General features: G+C 54.8%; 6 protein-coding genes across 6 annotated transcripts; 2 read left to right on the top strand and 4 right to left on the bottom strand.

The window, feature by feature from the left end:
* Positions 1-1,836: 1,836 nt before the first annotated feature.
* On the top strand, positions 1,837-4,250 carry optB (small oligopeptide transporter, OPT family; the record flags this gene model as incomplete). The annotated part of the gene is made up of 2 exons (XM_025614126.1): positions 1,837-3,532; positions 3,586-4,250. The coding sequence occupies 2 exons, from the start codon at positions 1,837-1,839 to the stop codon at positions 4,248-4,250; spliced, it is 2,361 nt and encodes a 786-aa protein (XP_025463087.1).
* Positions 4,251-4,657: 407 nt separating this feature from the next.
* BO94DRAFT_539266 (cytochrome P450) lies at positions 4,658-6,792 on the bottom strand. The gene is made up of 4 exons (XM_025612668.1): positions 6,663-6,792; positions 6,204-6,537; positions 5,341-6,147; positions 4,658-5,281 (listed from the first exon to the last, which is right to left on the bottom strand). The coding sequence occupies exons 2-4, from the start codon at positions 6,500-6,502 to the stop codon at positions 4,834-4,836; spliced, it is 1,554 nt and encodes a 517-aa protein (XP_025463086.1). The 5' UTR covers positions 6,503-6,537; positions 6,663-6,792; the 3' UTR covers positions 4,658-4,833.
* A 450-nt stretch (positions 6,793-7,242) lies between these two features.
* Positions 7,243-10,038, bottom strand: BO94DRAFT_525597 (DNA cross-link repair protein PSO2; the record flags this gene model as incomplete). The annotated part of the gene is made up of 2 exons (XM_025610313.1): positions 8,915-10,038; positions 7,243-8,865 (listed from the first exon to the last, which is right to left on the bottom strand). Exons 1-2 carry the CDS (start codon positions 9,836-9,838, stop codon positions 7,243-7,245), a joined length of 2,547 nt encoding a protein of 848 aa, XP_025463085.1. The 5' UTR covers positions 9,839-10,038.
* Positions 10,039-10,409: 371 nt separating this feature from the next.
* BO94DRAFT_539263 (Sm-like protein LSM2) lies at positions 10,410-11,278 on the bottom strand. The gene is made up of 3 exons (XM_025612667.1): positions 11,087-11,278; positions 10,766-11,016; positions 10,410-10,672 (listed from the first exon to the last, which is right to left on the bottom strand). The coding sequence occupies exons 1-3, from the start codon at positions 11,098-11,100 to the stop codon at positions 10,641-10,643; spliced, it is 297 nt and encodes a 98-aa protein (XP_025463084.1). The 5' UTR covers positions 11,101-11,278; the 3' UTR covers positions 10,410-10,640.
* Positions 11,279-11,840: 562 nt separating this feature from the next.
* Positions 11,841-14,819, bottom strand: BO94DRAFT_475973 (uncharacterized protein; the record flags this gene model as incomplete). The annotated part of the gene is made up of 2 exons (XM_025608586.1): positions 11,841-13,862; positions 14,103-14,819. The coding sequence occupies 2 exons, from the start codon at positions 14,817-14,819 to the stop codon at positions 11,841-11,843; spliced, it is 2,739 nt and encodes a 912-aa protein (XP_025463083.1).
* A 1,215-nt stretch (positions 14,820-16,034) lies between these two features.
* On the top strand, positions 16,035-17,626 carry BO94DRAFT_539261 (ribulose-phosphate 3-epimerase RPE1). Its single transcript, XM_025612666.1, has 3 exons — positions 16,035-16,574; positions 16,645-16,896; positions 17,027-17,626. Exons 1-3 carry the CDS (start codon positions 16,332-16,334, stop codon positions 17,288-17,290), a joined length of 759 nt encoding a protein of 252 aa, XP_025463082.1. The 5' UTR covers positions 16,035-16,331; the 3' UTR covers positions 17,291-17,626.
* The last annotated feature ends 53 nt before the right edge of the window (positions 17,627-17,679 follow it).

Raw genomic sequence — 17,679 nt, 5'->3', positions numbered from 1 at the left:
AGTACTTATTCACTGGCCAATGATCCCTGTGACCCACGACGTGGGTTACATTGCATCAGCAAGGGTGATGATCCTGTCTAAGTCTAGTCAGGGGGGCGTTCGAGAATGAGGTTCTTCCCCTCCCGATGGCAAAATGAAGGCGTTCCGAGTTCCATGCAGCCAGGAAGGCTAACTTTGGACGGCGCATCCCGCGTGCTATTTAGTGGCAGATACAGGATGCATAGGGCATCTCCCCAACCACCGAGCTAGGCGAAAGGAGGCAGGAGTTAATTTACGTTGATAGCGCGGGCCAACCTGGAGATGGCACGCCATGGGTGCGGTGTCTCACTAGTACCTACACTTACTCTGGTTACAATTGCTGTCTTGCTCGATGGCTTATCGGTCTCCGCCCGCCCGGAGGCTGTTGCCCAGCTCATCGGCCAATCGCAGCGGGGGATTGGTCATGGACTGGCGGGCGATAACCAAACCAAAACATCACATCACTCGCGCTTGCTCTCGGTCCCCCCCTTCTTGGACCGCCTCCCCTCCAACTTATTGGGTAGCCGAGTCGATCGTCCATAACTCTGCACGGGAAGAAGAAAGACGAAGGATGCCACGCGAGGAGAGGATTGTCTAGAAGCCTCGGTAGGCGAGCCGCCAAGGTTGAAACGAGCGGCGATTGGCTTCAGCACCAGGCGTGGCGACGGGAGCTGCGACGCCCTTCGCGGCCGCCAATTCGCCATGGAAGTCCGCCGGGGCCTCGCTAGCTTATCGCAAACAAGCCTGTCGCAATTTGGGCTAGTCCACCGGACCAAGACCGGGGATTGATTGTGCCTGCACTCCTGCACTCCTCCCACGGCCGTATCAGCGTGGCTCTTTCCGCCGATATTCGTTGGTAATTTTTTCTTTATCTCTTAGCAGTCTTAGTCTTAGTCCCTGGCGCGGATTATTCCTTTGCGTCCAGCGCAACCACTCGCGTGGCTCGGTTCTCATCTTGCCACCACCCACCCTCGATCCTGTCGCTCCCATCTAAGACATACTCCGGCTAAAACCATCGACTGGCGCCCTACGGTCACTCGACTGGTAACTTTGTGTCTAGTTTCGGAGGGCCCGGCCGATGCACGTGTCTCTGATCGTGTGCCAATTTCCATCAATGATAACGTTCAAATGACCACATCCCCACTGGAGGCGACTGGAATACGGGTTCGCCCGGTGTCGCCAGACTGCCAGCCCTTCAGCTGGCGGGCCAAACCGGACGGTGGATAAGAGTTCCTTAACCCCAATTTTAGGTTCTGGGGGCTAGTGCCTTCACCGAGGCGCTTCAAGCGTTTCGGCGCAACTTGTCGGTCTGCGCGTAAGATCATTCTCGTCCAGAATGGTCCAGGCAGCCAGATTGCAAGGGAGACGGGCGTGGAAGCAATTCCGAGGACCGTGCATGTCGTGCATGGGCTGACAATGGCGGTTCCATCCCCAAATCCGCCACTGGTTGGATCTCGCAGCTAACTCACGACTGGCTCAATTCCGGTTCAGCTAGCGGAGCTAAGACTCATTCAGGTTACATCGGAACATGGCGAACAGACTGGGGTAACTGATAGCTCGAGAGATAAACTCTCCCGCAATCAGTGGACGCCACCAGTCGGTTTAATTTATTTTCTAGACCGATAAGGCGTCGGGTTACCGTCGGCCCTCGTTGTCTCGTCACTCACTATATCCAGACGAGGGTGAATCGGGGGGGTTATATGTTGCTCTGCTCCTCCCCCTTTCTGGGTCCCGTCTCTTTTTTCTCCGTGCATGCATCCTTACCTTCATTAATCCTTCCTCCGCCTTTCTTCGTGCTTTCTCTCATCGATTGCCACGATGAGTGAGAAGGAGCAGGCTTATAGCTCCGCAGTGGCGGATGAAGCCTCCCCCGAGGTGGCTGCCGTTCATCTTAAGCACCTGAAAGAGCAGCATCATTGGGACCCTAACTTGCCGGATGAGATTGCCGATGAGATCGATGAAGCCCTCACCACGGACGACAAGGGTGCCCGCGTGGGCATGACGGCGGAGCTCCTCGAAAACTCGCCCTACCCCGAGGTGCGCGCTGCGGTGGCCAACTTCGATGAAGGAGGCCATACCAACACGATTCGTGCCTGGACAATCGGAATGCTCTTTGCAACTATCGGTTCGGCGCTCAACATGCTGTTCTCCATGCGTGATCCCTACATTGTCATTCCCTCCTACGTCGCCCAGGTCGTCGCCTACCCCGTGGGTGTGGCGTGGGCCAGATGGATGCCCGCCACACAATTCAGTTTCTTTGGTATCCAGTGCAACCTGAACCCCGGCCCCTTCAGCAAAAAAGAGCACTGTCTCATCGTCGTCATGGCCAATGCCACCTTTGGTGGTGGTGCGGCCTACGCGACAGACGTCTTGTTGGCCCAGCGGGCCTTTTACAAAGAGCGCTACGGGTGGGCATTTGAGATCTTCATGTGTATCTCGACCCAGATGCTCGGATTCGGTATGGCTGGGTTCTTCCACCGCTTCTTGGTCACCCCGGCTGCCATGATCTGGCCGTCCAACCTCATTAACTGCACTCTCTTCACGGCACTGCACGACCACAGCAAGCCCGATCCAAGCAAGGTCTCCGGATGGAAAATTGGCAAGTACCGGTTCTTCCTCTATGTCATGATTGGGTCCTTCTGCTGGTACTGGATTCCGGGCTTCATCGCCCCATTTCTCAGTATCTTCGCCTGGGTGACCTGGATCAAACCCCAGAATGCCGTCGTCAACCAGCTCTTCGGCGGTGCCACCGGCCTGTCGCTGATCCCGATGACCTTTGACTGGACCCAGATCTCGGGTTTCAACTTCAGCCCGCTGATTGCGCCGTGGCACGCCATCGCCAACACCCTTATCGGTATGTTTATTTTCTTCTGGGTCGTCACCATTGGCATGCACTACAGCGGCATATGGTGGTTCAAGTACTTGCCCATCAGCGATTCCAACAGTTACGACAACACTGGTGCGCAGTACAATGTTTCCCGGATCATGAACGCGGATTACACGCTCAACCTCAAGGCGTACCAGGAGTACTCGCCGCTCTTCCTGTCGACGACCTTCGCTCTCTGCTATGGTCTGTCGTTTGCGAGCATCATCGCTATTCTGGTTCACACGGGTCTGTTCCACGGTAAGGAACTGTGGGTGCGTTTCCGCAACTTCGGCAAGGAGGAGGAGGATGTCCACTCCCGCCTGATGGCCAGGTACAAGCCGGTGCCACTCTGGTGGTATGGTGCGGTCACTCTGATCATGATCGGAATCGGCTTGGGTATGGTTCTGGGATACCCGACGCATCTGAGCTGGTGGGCCTTCTTCGTTTCGCTGATCATGGCCGTGGTGTGGTACGTGCCCATTGGTATCGTGCAGGCTGCCACCAACATTGCCATCGGTCTGAACGTGTTGACCGAGTTCATTGTCGGTTACATCCAGCCTGGAAAGCCCATGGCGATGATGTTGTTCAAGACTTACGGCTACATGAGTATGTACCAAGGTCTCTACTTCAACCAGGATATGAAGCTAGGTATGTCGGCTTGATCCCCCCCTTTGCAACGAACGGATACTGACCTGTCACAGCTCATTACATGAAACTGCCTCCCCGAGTTACCTTCTCGGCTCAGATGGTTGCGGCTTTGTGGTCCTCGCTCGTGCAAATTGCCGTCATGAACTGGGGTCTGGCCACGATCAAGGACGTGTGCAGCGAACACCAGGCCAACAACTACACCTGCCCCAACGGCCGTGTGTTCTACCAAGCCTCCGTCATCTGGGGTCTCATCGGCCCCCAGCGCATCTTCTCCCCGGGTCAGCTGTACTCGCCTCTCATGTGGTTTTGGCTGGTCGGCGCCCTTCTGCCAATTGCCATCTACCTCGGTGCTCGCATGTGGCCTAAGAGCCCGATCCGCTACATCAACGCCCCCTTGATCTTCGGCGGTGCGGGTCTGATTCCCCCGGCCACCCCCCTGAACTACCTGGCCTGGGGTATGGTGGGCATTGTTTTCAACAAGTGGATCCGCGACCGCTGGCGTGGCTGGTGGATGCACTACAACTACGTCCTGTCTGCAGGCTTGGACGTCGGCTTGGATCTGTGCACGATCCTGATTTTCTTGACGCTGGATCTGACCAGCACCAGCTTCCCGACCTGGTGGGGTACCAGCATCACGGGCGCAACGATGGATATGCAAGGCACTGCGGTGCAGAAGTTCGTCGCGGACGGAGAGACCTTTGGTCCGAAGACTTGGTAGGGGGCGTTTGTGTTTGGGCTTGTATTTATGTGTTGGGGTGATTGGTGGTTCTCCAGTGTAATGCTACGCAGCTATGATCACGACTCTGCTAAGCTATAGTATAATTATAATAAGAATCTCCTATGCTATGTAATTCTCCTTGGTTTCCTATAACCCGATGTCATCTTTGAAGACACTGTATTGGCGACCGTCTAGCCTGTCATACAAAATAGTTTAGAATTCTTGTATTTGGCATTCGACTCAATCCACTACCCCTGAGATAGTAAAGTTTCATGTGCAATAGATGTTGGAACTATTCACCTTGGAATTGTTCCACTAACCTAGGAGGTATCTCCTTTGGTCTAGTTGGGAAATTCTGTCAATAGATAGGTACAGTCTGAGGCACGACTCAATGCGAATGTGGTGTGTGTGATCATCTCATCATATCATTGCTTGCTTGCTAGCTAGCTAGCTACCAACCTAGGTACTCTTCAACATTCGCTTATGCTCATACATATACAGAGAAAGGAAACTATAGACATTCTTCCCCTTCATTTTCCTTTTCCATCCTCTTCTTTCTCCCTCCCTCTCTTAGAATAGTATCCTAAGCCGACCCAGGCTGTCTCCTCTTCATCCCCACATCCAAACCGAGCGGTTTCCGGAGGAATCCCTCGCGAGTCTCCATCGGTCCCTCCTGCTGCATTTCAAAGTCGAAGAGACGGAACACAGTGGCGCAAATGACTAGGAGTTCCATTTCCGCGACGTTGCGGCCGACGCAAGCGCGGGGTCCGGTGCTGAAGGGAATGAAGGCGGCTTTTTGGCGCGCAGTCAGACGGGATGGATCCCATCGTTCGGGAACGAATTGGTCCGCGTCGGGACCCCAGATCTCCGGGGAGCGGTGGATCGTGTAGCTGGGTACGGAGACAACGTCGCCTGGGTAGAAAGTGTGGCCGGAGATTTCGACGGGGGGGTTACCCGCTGGGATTTCGCGAGGGAGACCCATGGCGGAGGTGCTGTGGATGCGCATGGTTTCCCAGATGATGTATTGGAGGCTGGGAGGGGTTAGTTTTGTTTGGTTGATGGGGGAGGGGGAGGGGGAGGGGGGACGTACTAGGGGATTTCCTTGACCATGGCGTGGGTGGGGACTTCGACGTCTTGAGGGATGGCCTCGTCGAGGACTTTGTGGAGTTTCTCGATCACGCCGGGAGTGCGCATGCACCAGTAGAGGATGGCACAGGAGGTGTTGGAGGTGGTGTCGGAACCGGCGATCAGTTGGGTCAATGCTTCGGCTGTGAGCTCGGCGCGGCCTAGCTTCTCGCCGTTCTGGTCCTTGCCTTCCATCAGGCGGGCGAGGAGATCGACACGGGTGTTGTTGGCCATGACTTCGGGGCGGAGACGCTCGTTGACGCGTGCGACGGCAATGCCGGCCAGGTCTTCGACGGCCTGGATACCGTCCCTGAAGAAGCGGTCGGGCAGGTACTTGGCGTAGGGCTTGAGAGCCGGGTAGCAGCCCAGGGTGGCAGAGACCTCGCCGCGGCGATTGAGGACCTCGACTGCTTGGACGTAGGACGGGGGTGCATCAGGGGTTTTGCGCATCTCGGCGATATCCTTGCCCTTTTCGAGCATGCCGAAGGGAGCACCGAAGGCCAGGTCACCGATGATGTCAAAGGCTAGGTAGTTGAACCAGTTGAGGGCATCCAGGCTGGCGTAGCCGGTCTTGGGGTTGCGCTGGGTATCAGCCAAGCGGTTCCATTGCTTGACGAACAGCTCGACGTTGCCGTGGATGTACTGCTCGAACTGGCCGATGGACTTCATGCTGAAGGTATGGGAGACGGTCTTGCGCTTGCGGGTGTGCTCGGCACGGTCCCGGGTGTTGAACAGACCGCGGTGGATGGAGACGAAGGCATCGTAGAAGTCACTGTGCGGGGTTAGCTATGGGAGGGGATGTGCAATTGCTGGAACAAGGACACGTACGACTTCAAGAAACCGTTTCCGTGGCCGTAGACGGCGTTGATGGCGGCGTCGTCTGCAATGGAAGTATGCCGGGGGGCAAGGCGGACCAGCTTGCCATATTTCTTGTGGGCATTGTCGACAGTAACGAAACGGTGGCCGCGACGAGTTTGCAGCAGCAGCCACAGGTTGGAGAAGGCGGCCAGACCGGGGGCGGGGATGTCGCGCAGATGGGAGCGATTCAGGTAGGGGACGAGATAGTACAGGGCCAGCAGGGCCAGACCCAAACAGGCCCCGTAGGGCGAGAGGAGCAGCTCAAGCATGGCGAGCCAGTAGTGGTCGAGGCCAAAAGTAAGTACTAAGTAAGCAGTAGTCTGTCAGCTGGCCGCTTGCAATCTGAGCCGGACACAAACAAGTCAAGTTAGCTCCGGCAACGGCCAAAAGCAATGCTTGCCGACAGGCGCCAAGGCACACACCACTTACCTCCAGGATCAGATCACGATCAAGTATTATCACAACACAAAGGAAGAAGAAAAAAAGAATCGAGGGATTAGACCAAGTTTGCACCAGTCACGGTTTCATCTGTCAAAGATGTCCGTAAAAGAATTGGGTTTGCTGTCGAGCTATTCCCCCCAGATCCCCCGCGCTGGAGGCCTTATTTATGGGAGGCACCCTTTGCGATCCCCGAGGCAAAGGCACCGACGGGACTGAAAGTCGGGAGTGGCAGCTGAGCCTCGCCCACCAACCCAGCCGATTTGCAAGCCCGGCCAGTCTTCTCCCCCCGCTTATGCTCGGTTGTCGTGGCCCATGGGGATTTGGCTATCGGCCCCGGGGATCGGCCTCGCATACACTTTCAGGTCCCATGGATGCTGGCTGACCTGGGCCAGTCAACGCATCGCCAAAGGTCATTCATCTCCAGCAGTGGTCCCGTGACCTCGAGAGGCAACGCAAATGGAGAGCGATGGAGAACATCTCTATGGACATGATTGCATTGCCCCTGGTGGATAACACACCCAACCAGGGGCAAATTCTATTTACTGTGTACTCTACACTGCCCTCCGAATTACCACCGAGTCCCCTCCACTGGGTACAACCCGCTCTTCCTCTTCTCCGCCTCCCATCGATCGATCCATGCCTTCATGCGCTCCCGACTCTTCCGACTGCCTACATTCACGGTCGGAATTACCCGTCCGATCCGCAGTGCGCAGCAGAACATCGTCAGCTCGCGGAACGAGCTGTGCTCGCTGTACGGCACCCCGTAACACGCGCTCTCCCGCGTGCTGCCGCGCTGCGGCACCAGCTCCCGGCTTGAGAAGGGTGTCCTCCAATGCGCCGAGTTGAGTACCACCGACACCGGTGGGTTGTCGAGGATGCGTCCAGCAGGGGGTCGGTACGTCCATCCCGTCGGTCGGAATCCCACCACCCGCGTGAAATGCGGCTTCATCGAGTCCAAGTAGTCCGCCAGCGTCTCCGCTCGGATCTCAAACAGCGTCTGCATGTGCACCTGCGCCTCCTGCGGATTGTCCGTCAGCAGCGATGACAGTTCCGCATCCTCCAGACAGGCGCATACTCGCTGCTTGGCTGGTGTTGCATAGATCTTGCTCTTCAGCGCCCGCGCGATCCCCAGGCATATGCGCTCCTTGCCGATGCTATACGTTCCGATCACTACCAGTAACCGCCCGGGAGGGCGTGAGACTGGCACCTGGGATGACCGAGATCCCGTCACAGTGGTGACAAACTTGCTCAGCATTCCGCTTTTCCCGTTGACTGGTCGCCCAAACGCCCGTCCGTTGCTGTCATCTGGATCTCCATCGAGCTCTACGCAGAGGTCCGCACAGGCTTGGATGACGTCTTCCTGGCTGGGGAATGCGTACTTGGGGCTCAGATACGTTGTGTCGAGGTAGCAAGCATCGATCCGTTGTTGGCGGTGCTTACCGGTCGTCGGATCAGCAACCTCGGGACGAAGGAGAGCATGTTGCACATGAAGGGGCGAGGCGCGGAAGTCACCACAGTGGAGGACACGATTTATCTTTTGCGACGGACCAGAACCAATGGGCTTCTCGAAAAGGAACAAGGCGCTCCCGGGGCAGTGATTTGCCTCAATCATGGTCACTTGCGCACCCCCGGTCCCAGGGATATCCGTCTTCTCCTCGAACTCGAGTGCCACGAGCCATTTCCGGTCTACCTTGAGTTGCTGACACACGAGATTAGCCGTAGCTCGGCTGCAGTAGATCGGGCCATGGCGCCAGGAGCCCGTGAGCCCGATGTAGTGGTCGCTGTGGAAGTGACTGAGGAAGTAGGCATTGCAGCCCTCCACGGCCCCGTATCGGAATGCGTCCACGCAGAGGGAGAATCCGGGGATAATCTTGTAGAACGGACACGTCCGTTGGTAGGCCTGTTTGCCACGAGATGCGACCTCGTTGGCCGCCGCCGCCGTCCATGCTGTATCTTCCGCATTACCCGCCATGAGCTTCGAAAATGCTGATCTTGTCCCTGCCACGCCGGTGGCATATGGATCACGCTGCGCCGGTCTCGCGACAGCAGCCTTGTCCGCACGACTAAGTGCTTTCGAAACCTCGGGGTCTGGTTCTGGCTCTGGCTCTGGCTCTGGCTCTGGCTCTGGCTCCGATTTCGACGATACCGTAGGCTTTCCATCGAGACAGTCGTTCACATGTACCGAGGCGTCCTAGACAACCATTATCACCGGCATTATCAACCCAGGCCACATAACTTACCGTCTCTGTCAAGCCAGCCAGAACAGCCTGGCATATCGGACACACCGGCGCTTCGCAGCCAAAGTCCCCTTCTTCCCCATTATCATCCAGTTCAAGTCCCAGGCCATCCTTGAGATCCTCATCGTCGTCAAAAGCACCTAAGAAATCTTCTTCCCCTCGGAATGCATCCTCTTCTATATCGTCAAAATTCGCATAATCATCATCGGCGTGGCTCGTGGCTTTTCTTACCAGTGGTGTGTCGACGGAAATTCGTTGTTCGTCTGTCGTTTCATCCAACCTGTTCTCTATCGTCTCTTCATCCAGAGAAGTCTTCTTCTTTTCAATCGGCGCAATCCCGTTATCATACTCCCGGAACTGCTCCAAATCCTCACTTTCACTATCAGACTCGTCAATGAACGGACCACTGACTCGAGCCTTAGCCTTAGTCTTGGCCTGTTTCGTCCCAGAGCCAGAGCCACCACCACTCTCGCTGCTCTTCTCATCCTTATCCCCATCTTCAACCGGGGAAATACTATCCTCCTCAACCCTCCTCCTCTTCACACTCCCCCCATTCTCTTGAAATCGCCCCTCTTCCCCCCCACCCTTATCACTCTTACCAACCACTGTATCACCACCATCCTCCCAAATATCCTCCGGCGTCCTCTCCCTCTCCCTCTCCTCCCTCCCCCCACTCACCACACTCCCCCCCTTCTTCCTATCATCCAAAAACAACCCCCCAGACCCATCCTTCCCAAAAGCGGTATCCACTCTCCTCACCCCCTCCGTCTTCGTCGCAAACTGCGTAATCCGCGATTGTCGGGACGTGGCTTTCGGCGGCCCATCGGCTTTCTGAAAGAAACTGAGAAGACTTGTGTTTTTCTTCGGTTTCGACTTTGCTTTGGCAGGTGTGGAGGGTGGTTTTCTGGCGGGGAATGGTGTGGGCATGTTTCGTTTCTTTTGGGGAGTTTGGGTGGCGGTGGGTGTGGGTGTGGATGGTTGATTCGGTTCAGGTTGGGTAGGATTGGGTTCTTGGTGATTATCTAGAGCATATTCGATCGAGGGTGGGAGATATATATATTATGTCGGATGATGGGGTAGAAAGTGAACGGAGAGCCGAGTATTGATTGATTGACGAGAAATCAATTGCGAGCGGCGAAAGATAGAGGCGGCACGGAACGGACGCGGCGGGGACTCGGTTTTCGCGACACGAAGTCAGGTGACCTTTCTTGGCTTGCGGTATTACTTTAGTTAACTACGCTGGGTCAGTGGGGAGTTTTGAGGGAGGAGAGTTGATGTCTTTGGAGATTTTTTTCATGTTTGTAGCTAGGTAATAGGCTGCCAGTAGCCCACAGACCACCGTCGTATGCGTATATCAGAGAATAGACAGGACATTCCACTCTTCACCCAATATCCTACCTAAGTCATCCCAACCAGCATACAAATGTACGCATGTAGTATCTTCCATCCAGACCAGACCAGGTCATCAGCAGCCAGACCTCATCCCTCTGGCCTATCCCTCTCATCTAACCACCAATGCGCAATAATAAAAATAAGAGATAAGGAGCCCCATATGACAACGGCAACTGCAACAGCAAACATCATCACATCGTGAAGATTAAAAACGGGAAGAAAAGAAAAAATACATAAAATAAAATAGAAAAAGAAAAGATGACGCAGAACCGTAACTGCATCATCTCAATCCCAAACCATCAATGCAAATGAAACTCAAGTCAAGTCCATATACCAATTACCGGGCTTTTCCGGCTTGGTTTGCTGCTTCTATACCAATTATTAGCCCCCATCATATATAACACTTGATAATTTCACCACAAACCCCCCGCTGGAAAGTTAGGGAAAAGGGACACGGCATACCTCTCCTCGTCGCATCCTCCAAAAGCCCAATATCGACCTCCGACCTCGGCAACATAACATATCTCACCACACTACCACGGATAAACATGTTCTTGACGGACGACAAATGCGGGTATTTGTCCAGGTCGAGGACGTCGACATCATCCAACTTGATGTTCAGGTACTGGTCGACGGATTTGAGGGTGCCGCGGATACGAATGTCGTTTTTGAGTTCGATGGTTACGGTTTGGTTGGTGAGGGTTTTGAAGAAGCTTTGGTTTGGGGGGTTGTTTGTTAGCTATTGGTGCTTTAGTTATGGAGGTGGATAGGGGTGTTGAGTACCTGAAGAAGAGCATGGTTGCGGTGTTGATGGTGGGGTTGGATTAATTCTGGATCTAGTTGCGAGAGCTGGGGTGGTGAATTGGTGGGCGGGCTAGTTGCGCATTGCCTGGAGGTAAAGGTTCTGGGTGTGTCTTGATTGTCCCGGGCTTGTGGGGTGGGTTGAGCGTGGGAGTGGGTGAGGAATGCGATAACTTGGAGCTGCGGCTATGATGCTGCGTTTGGTGTTGAGCATTGCATTGGGGATAGAGGTCACGTGCCAAATGAGTCAGCTGTGCGGGGAATAACTGACTTTGTGAACTCAAGTAGGAAATGTTGTATTGATTTTCGTATTGCATCAACTCTGAACTGTTCTCTCTTCTCTCCATGAGGTGTTTTTCTCTTCCATGGTGTGTTCCTAGTAATGGCTACAATAAAGGCTACAAGGGGTGTCAGGTGAGGTAAGGTCTCTGTATAGTATGGAAAGTCGGTCTATTCTGGTAGTCACCAGCTGCAGCTACTCTACTCGTACGCATATGGATGGAAAGTTATTCAGGTGTTCTACAAACCGAAAGATTGTAGTTATTCTGCATTGAGTGAGTGTCAATTGTCCACCTCCAGAAACATCGTCATTCGTTTCACGTAAGAAAGGGGTATTCAGGGAGCGATAAGAAAACAGACGCCTGCTATTACATTATGCGCGCCACCAGGGCAACGTGGGTATCATATGCTGGTCCACCGAGAACGAAACCCCGACGCAAAGAAAGCATGAAAAGGCTCAGCCCTTGCTGCTCTTCCGTCCGTGGCGCTTCTTCTTCAGTCTGGGCTTCATAGCCCATCCCGACAAGCAGGTCCAGCCTGCACCGTTCTTGCGTCCCTCGTCGAACACACCTCCAATACCTGCCAGCAGGTCTTGTTGGTCCATTCCCATCTCCATTTGCAGTTTTACAAGCCATTGCTCCCAGAGCCAACCCCCGAACATCCCCGTGACGTTGGCGACATCGGCTGTGCTTCCCACTGGGCCGTGGACTGCTTCATAGTCGTCAACCAGGCTCTTCACTCTAGGATCCGGCGTCTCCCTAGGCGGTTCAGACTTGACCGGCTCGGTGCCCATGGGCAAGAACATCCAAGCCCTTTTGACATCCGCAAAATTCCGCTGCAAGCGACTGAGAAAGCCCTTCGTGGGTGTGGGGTCGTAACCGTAAGCCCTGAGGTTGGATGCAAACTCTGCTGACGTGGCAGATGCTTGCGGGCCAGCCCGCGTTATTTCCGCATCCATAACGAAGAATTCCAGATAGCCGCCAGGCTTGAGACAGCGTCGACACTCTTTCAGACAGAGGTCATACTGATCCTGGGTCTCTCCGGCGGGATGATCTTTCTTCAACAAAACAGGGAAAGAGCGAGCCGAGATCACATCAAACTTGTTGTCTGGGAACGGCAATTTCCACAGCTGCGACACAGACATGTGACGGTGATTTGGGGGTCCTTTGATGCCAGGGTTGACCGCTTGATGCTCAGTAAAGACCGTATAGACTTTGACATGAGGGTACTCGTGGGCAAGTTGCCAGGCCCATTCGCACGAGGCGTGTCCACCGAGATCCAGAATGCGTAGCTGACGGGGTGCCTTGCGCGAGCTCACCATAGATGTGCTGGCCAGTCGCTTGGAGGCAGGGCTGACGATTAGGCTACCCCCATTGACATACCGGAGAGCATCCATGGCCCACATAGGTTGACGGATCTGGGACAGCACGGCCTGCTCCTTCTCGACCATAGAGAACTGAGCCTTCTCGGCCAAAGCTGAGCCCATTGTCGATTTGCGAGGCGCTAATGAGAACGGACCTTTGTAGGCCGGACGTTCGGGACGAGAAATTTCGTAGTTGCCCCGCAAGCGGTTGATGTGCGTGCCAGTCAGGCCGAGCCGGGTAGACTGAATGGCATCGAATCGTGTGTTCCGATGCACAAACGTATCCCGGCTGCTGGACTGCTGCTGGACCGCCTGAAACCCTCGCCAGTAGATGGAATCTTTACTCGCCTGAGCTGAAGGTTGAGAGCTCGGTGCCTCCGGGATGATCCCGGCATAAGGAACCGACCGTTTACGGCCCAGCTGAGGCTGTTGCTCGCCCTTGCTTGCAGCTTCGATGCTGTGGGCATCTCCATCTAGCATGTTCACTGGATTGGTCTCGTGAAGAGCTGCGAGGTAAGAAGCCTGGGCTGACAGCCAGTCACTGGTCCGATCCAGGCCCGACATCGCCTTTTGTCTCAGTTCGCTCTCATAGTCTTCGTCTCGTTCAAACTGATCATCCCAGCCCGCCGGAATCGGGGCTTCCTCCATAGCCTCATCATCGGAACACTCTTGATCATCCACCTCTTCTGAGCATTGGGTCAGGCTTTCGGCCGGGATCCTGAAGGCGGTTGGCGGCCCGATGGGGTCATATACCGCTGTCAGCTGCTCCTCTGTCGTCCGGTCGGGATAGTCAATGACCTGCTCAACAATTTGCCCTTCGGCCCGAGCAAACGGCAGCTTGTAAAAGCTCTCAGCAATGGCAGAAGAGGGCGGCATGTTGCCATGTGGAATAGACCAAGTGTGGCGGGATCTTGGGCCCAATGAAGCAAAAAAGCCCCCCGGTGAGGGTATGCTCAGCTGGCTGAAACTATACCCTGAGAGTTCCGACGCTGGTGTTGCGTCATCGGCACTACGTGGGCGTTCTGGGGGCAAATGAAGCTGCCACATCTCTTCATTCCGCTCCGAAGTCTCCGACCAGGGGTCCGGGGTGCCATCGAGTGAGATGTGTCGCAGCATCTCCAAGGCATCCGCAGGAAGAGAGACCCCTCGATCAGATGGTGTATCTCCCCGTAAGGGCTCGGCGTCTAGGTCAAGAGACGGTGGGGTTGATTGGCCAGGGATCCGCGGAAATCTGCCCAGGACCTGCCGCCAGTCATCGTTGGCACTCTCGATGGCGATCTGAATGCTTTGGACATCCGCATCTGCCTCCATGTTCGAGAGCTCGTCATCCTGTGCATCCTCCAAGTCATGTCGAACTTGAACGTCTTGCATTGTCCAGTCATTATCTGGCAGGGACTGCAGGTCTGGAGTGGCGGGAGCACTGATGTTTGACACCTGGTCGGAGGACACACTGCCATCCAAAGATGGTGGAGCATGCACTGCCGGCACCGAATGGGTTAGCATGGACAGAGCGGTTGGAGAGACTGGGATCTTTGGCGGTGGGGTTGGCGGGATCGGAGAGCTCTTTGGGGCACCATGTAGTGATGGCCACAGTGTGGACGATGGGATGGTGAGACTCGGATATCGACTACGTGAGATGGGAGAAACCACCGAGGTTCGTGTCGTCGGCGTCACCAAGCTCGTTGGCCGAGTGCTGGCAAAGGACGTACACTCGTCGCTTATGTCTGAATCCTCGTCGGTAGCATCGTACAAATCTTCGAACGGCTGCATCTGGCGCTGCCATTCCGTATCCGAGCAAGAGGATAGGGACCCTGCAGATATCGGCGAAAAGAATCGATGTAGCCTAGACGACACCAATTGAAGCCCGCTGGTCTTGAGCTTCAGCTGAGGTGGTTGTTTCAAAAGCTGTTGCGGGGGCTGTGGTGTCGTCTGTTTATTTCTCGATACAACAGGCGCCGTGCTTTCTGAATACTGCGCCTCGCGCGCATCCTCCTCGATTGTGTCGAGCCTTGTCCCCCGCACCTGTCGCAGGGGTGGACATCTGGGTGGTGCAGGACGGTACACGTCCGTCATGATGCTCGAATATACCCAACGTTGTTTCTTCCTTCAATTATGATATGGGTTGCAAGACTGGATGCGAGAAATCGAATCAAACAGCAAATAATTGACGAAGCGGCTAAGAATATCTGGATGGTAGTGATACCGATCAACGGGTTGCCAATACCAGTTATATATAATAGAATGAATGATGGCCTAGCTACCAGAGCCAAAGGCACCGCAAGTCGACAGAAAAGCAAACGCAAAGAAAAAGGGTGCAGAATCCGACCGAGAAGGGGTAGGTGAAGATCACCATCTCGATCGGTAGCGCATGGCTCTACTAATAAACCGCTGGTGGGAGGGGAAAGAGGGAAATCCGGAGGGAACGCCCTCACACCATCACCAGACTTGCAGGAACTACTGCACCATTGCGCACAAAGCACCCAGAATTCCTGCAACTTGGCAGCCTGAAGATACTATCATTGGTGGTGGCATGGCCGGCGCTTCGGCCAGGACCAATCCCAGCCATTGACCATCCACGGTGGGCGACAACGGACTGGATCGGGAGGCAAGCGTGCCAATCATGATGGGAGAGAATCTTTGTGTCTGCACCGAACCGCTCTCCAGGAAAAGCACATGCGGGTGACACAGAAGGTGTTCATCTCATTGGCAGGCTCTAAGCGCCCAGTGGTCTATCTTTAGAAAAGACACTCCGGATAGACGGAGATAAGTCCAAGCGGTCAATAGCCGTCATCAATGCGTGCCATTTGTGGATCCGCCGTGGTGTGTGGGAGTCGATGAGGATCGCCGTGATCAAGACGAGGTGGACACTATAGGCAGCTAGTGAGAGTTCACTTCACCCGACACAATCAAGGCTCCTAGGTATCTCTCATGGATCAGCTGTCGACCTACGCAGGAAGGACAGAAAAGGGAAACCGGTCCGTGCAAACCAGCCAGTGGACAACTGTCACCCGACCAACGTGTCGGCGTCGGAGAGGAATCCTGGCAGATGCATGGATTGGATTAGAATGACTGGAGGGGCCCGTGTCAGTCAGGGTGGTGGGCAGGTTAGGGGAGGGGGAGGCTTCCCGTGACTGACTGGGTTGGGCGAGACCCAAGTTCAGGCACCCAGGCCGCGACCAAGCTGGCGCCACCCCCACGTGCCGGCCGGGACCCTAGCCCTTATCGGGGACAGCAGATTTCCCAAAGGGGGAGTCCGGAGAACTGACGTCGACCGGAAAGGGCGGTGATATCAACGAGGCTTGTTCGTTAGCTGGTTTTTCCCCATGGATGGATATCCACCGGGGCCCATACCAATTAGCATTACACACTGCTTTCCCCTCGTTCGTCGGACATCAGTGCCCCGGCTTCAGAATCATCCTCTGCTAGCCGTACTATAAAATCGGTGCCCCTCCGCCACCCATCTCCGGCGATAGCCTATACCATTCTTCCCCTTTGTATAATTATTGCCTCTCAATCTCATAACCCCATAACCTCATAATCTCATACACCTCTCCTCCCCATATCAATCCCCTCAATCCGCCCACCATGTCCCCGCCCGCCATCATCGCCCCCTCAATCCTGAGCGCCGACTTCGGCACCCTGGGCAGCGAATGCTCAACCAAGATCACCCAAGGAGCCGACTGGCTACACGTCGATATCATGGATGGCCACTTCGTCCCCAACATGACCTTTGGCGCCCCCGTCGTCACTCAGATCCGCACCCACGTTGCCCGTCCCACCGAGCCCAACGGCAAGGGCACCTTTGACTGCCACATGATGATCCAAGAGGTGAGCCATGCCTTCCCCCAGCCTCCCCTTTCCCCCCCTCAATACCTCCATACTAATTGATCCCCTTCAGCCCCACAAATGGGTCAAAGAATTCAAATCCGCCGGTTGCGATCTCTACTGTTTCCACTACGAAGCGGCCATTTCCTCCGTTGCCGCGACCAGCCCCGCCGACACCACCACAACCACCAAGACCAGCCCTAAGGATCTTATCCGGTATATTCACGAAGAGGGCATGCAAGCCGGTATTGCCATCAAGCCTGATACCCCCGTCGATGTGCTCTGGGATATCCTCGCCAATGAGAATGAGAAGGAGCGGCCGGATGTGAGTGACCTCCCAAAAAATCATCCCACAAACACCCCCGCTTGGAACACCACATACAAATGAGATAACGATGGCGATGCTATGCGATGCGATGCGATACGATACGATACTAACTCCAATCCTTCATCAGATGGTCCTTGTCATGACCGTGCATCCCGGCTTCGGCGGCCAGAAATTCATGGCCTCCGAGTTGCCCAAGGTCAAGGCTCTGCGGGAGAAATACCCCGATCTTAATATCGAGGTTGATGGTGGGTTGGGTCTGTACACTATCGATCAGGCCGCTGAAGCAGGCGCCAATGTGATTGTTGCTGGTTCGGCAGTCTTTGGCGCTCAGGACCCCGCCGACGTCATCGCGAAGCTTCGTGAGGCTGTCAACAACTACAGGAAGGAGTAAATAGGGGTAAACCCCCTCCTCAAAAAGTTTCGCTTCATGTGACACGATTTTCGTTGCAGTCTCTCGCGTTTCTATTTGCTCGTTCCGTTTTCTAACCTATTCCTGGCGCCTAACAATTTTTAATGTTCTCTTTTACGGATTCCCCGTTGACATGTGATGAGCAACGGATCGATTCGGACGGCCGATGCGCGTTCGGGCACTTAGAAGGTGATGTTTGGATATAGAAAAACAGCGGAACCCTCAAGATGTATGTAAAGGAAAGAGTCCAGGTACATTTCGAACAAACAGCCTCAAATGCAATAAAAAAGGATACAGGCAATATCAGTCAAACATGGTATCTTTACACTGAACGGAAAGAAAAAGTGGAAGCTCGCGATAACCGAAAATAG

Source organism: Aspergillus sclerotioniger, assembly GCF_003184525.1.
Source record: "Aspergillus sclerotioniger CBS 115572 chromosome Unknown BO94scaffold_34, whole genome shotgun sequence".
Taxonomy (NCBI): Eukaryota; Fungi; Ascomycota; class Eurotiomycetes; order Eurotiales; family Aspergillaceae; genus Aspergillus; species Aspergillus sclerotioniger.
The sequence above is the reverse complement of the archived record's forward strand: the minus strand, read 5'-3'. Positions and strand labels throughout refer to the sequence as shown.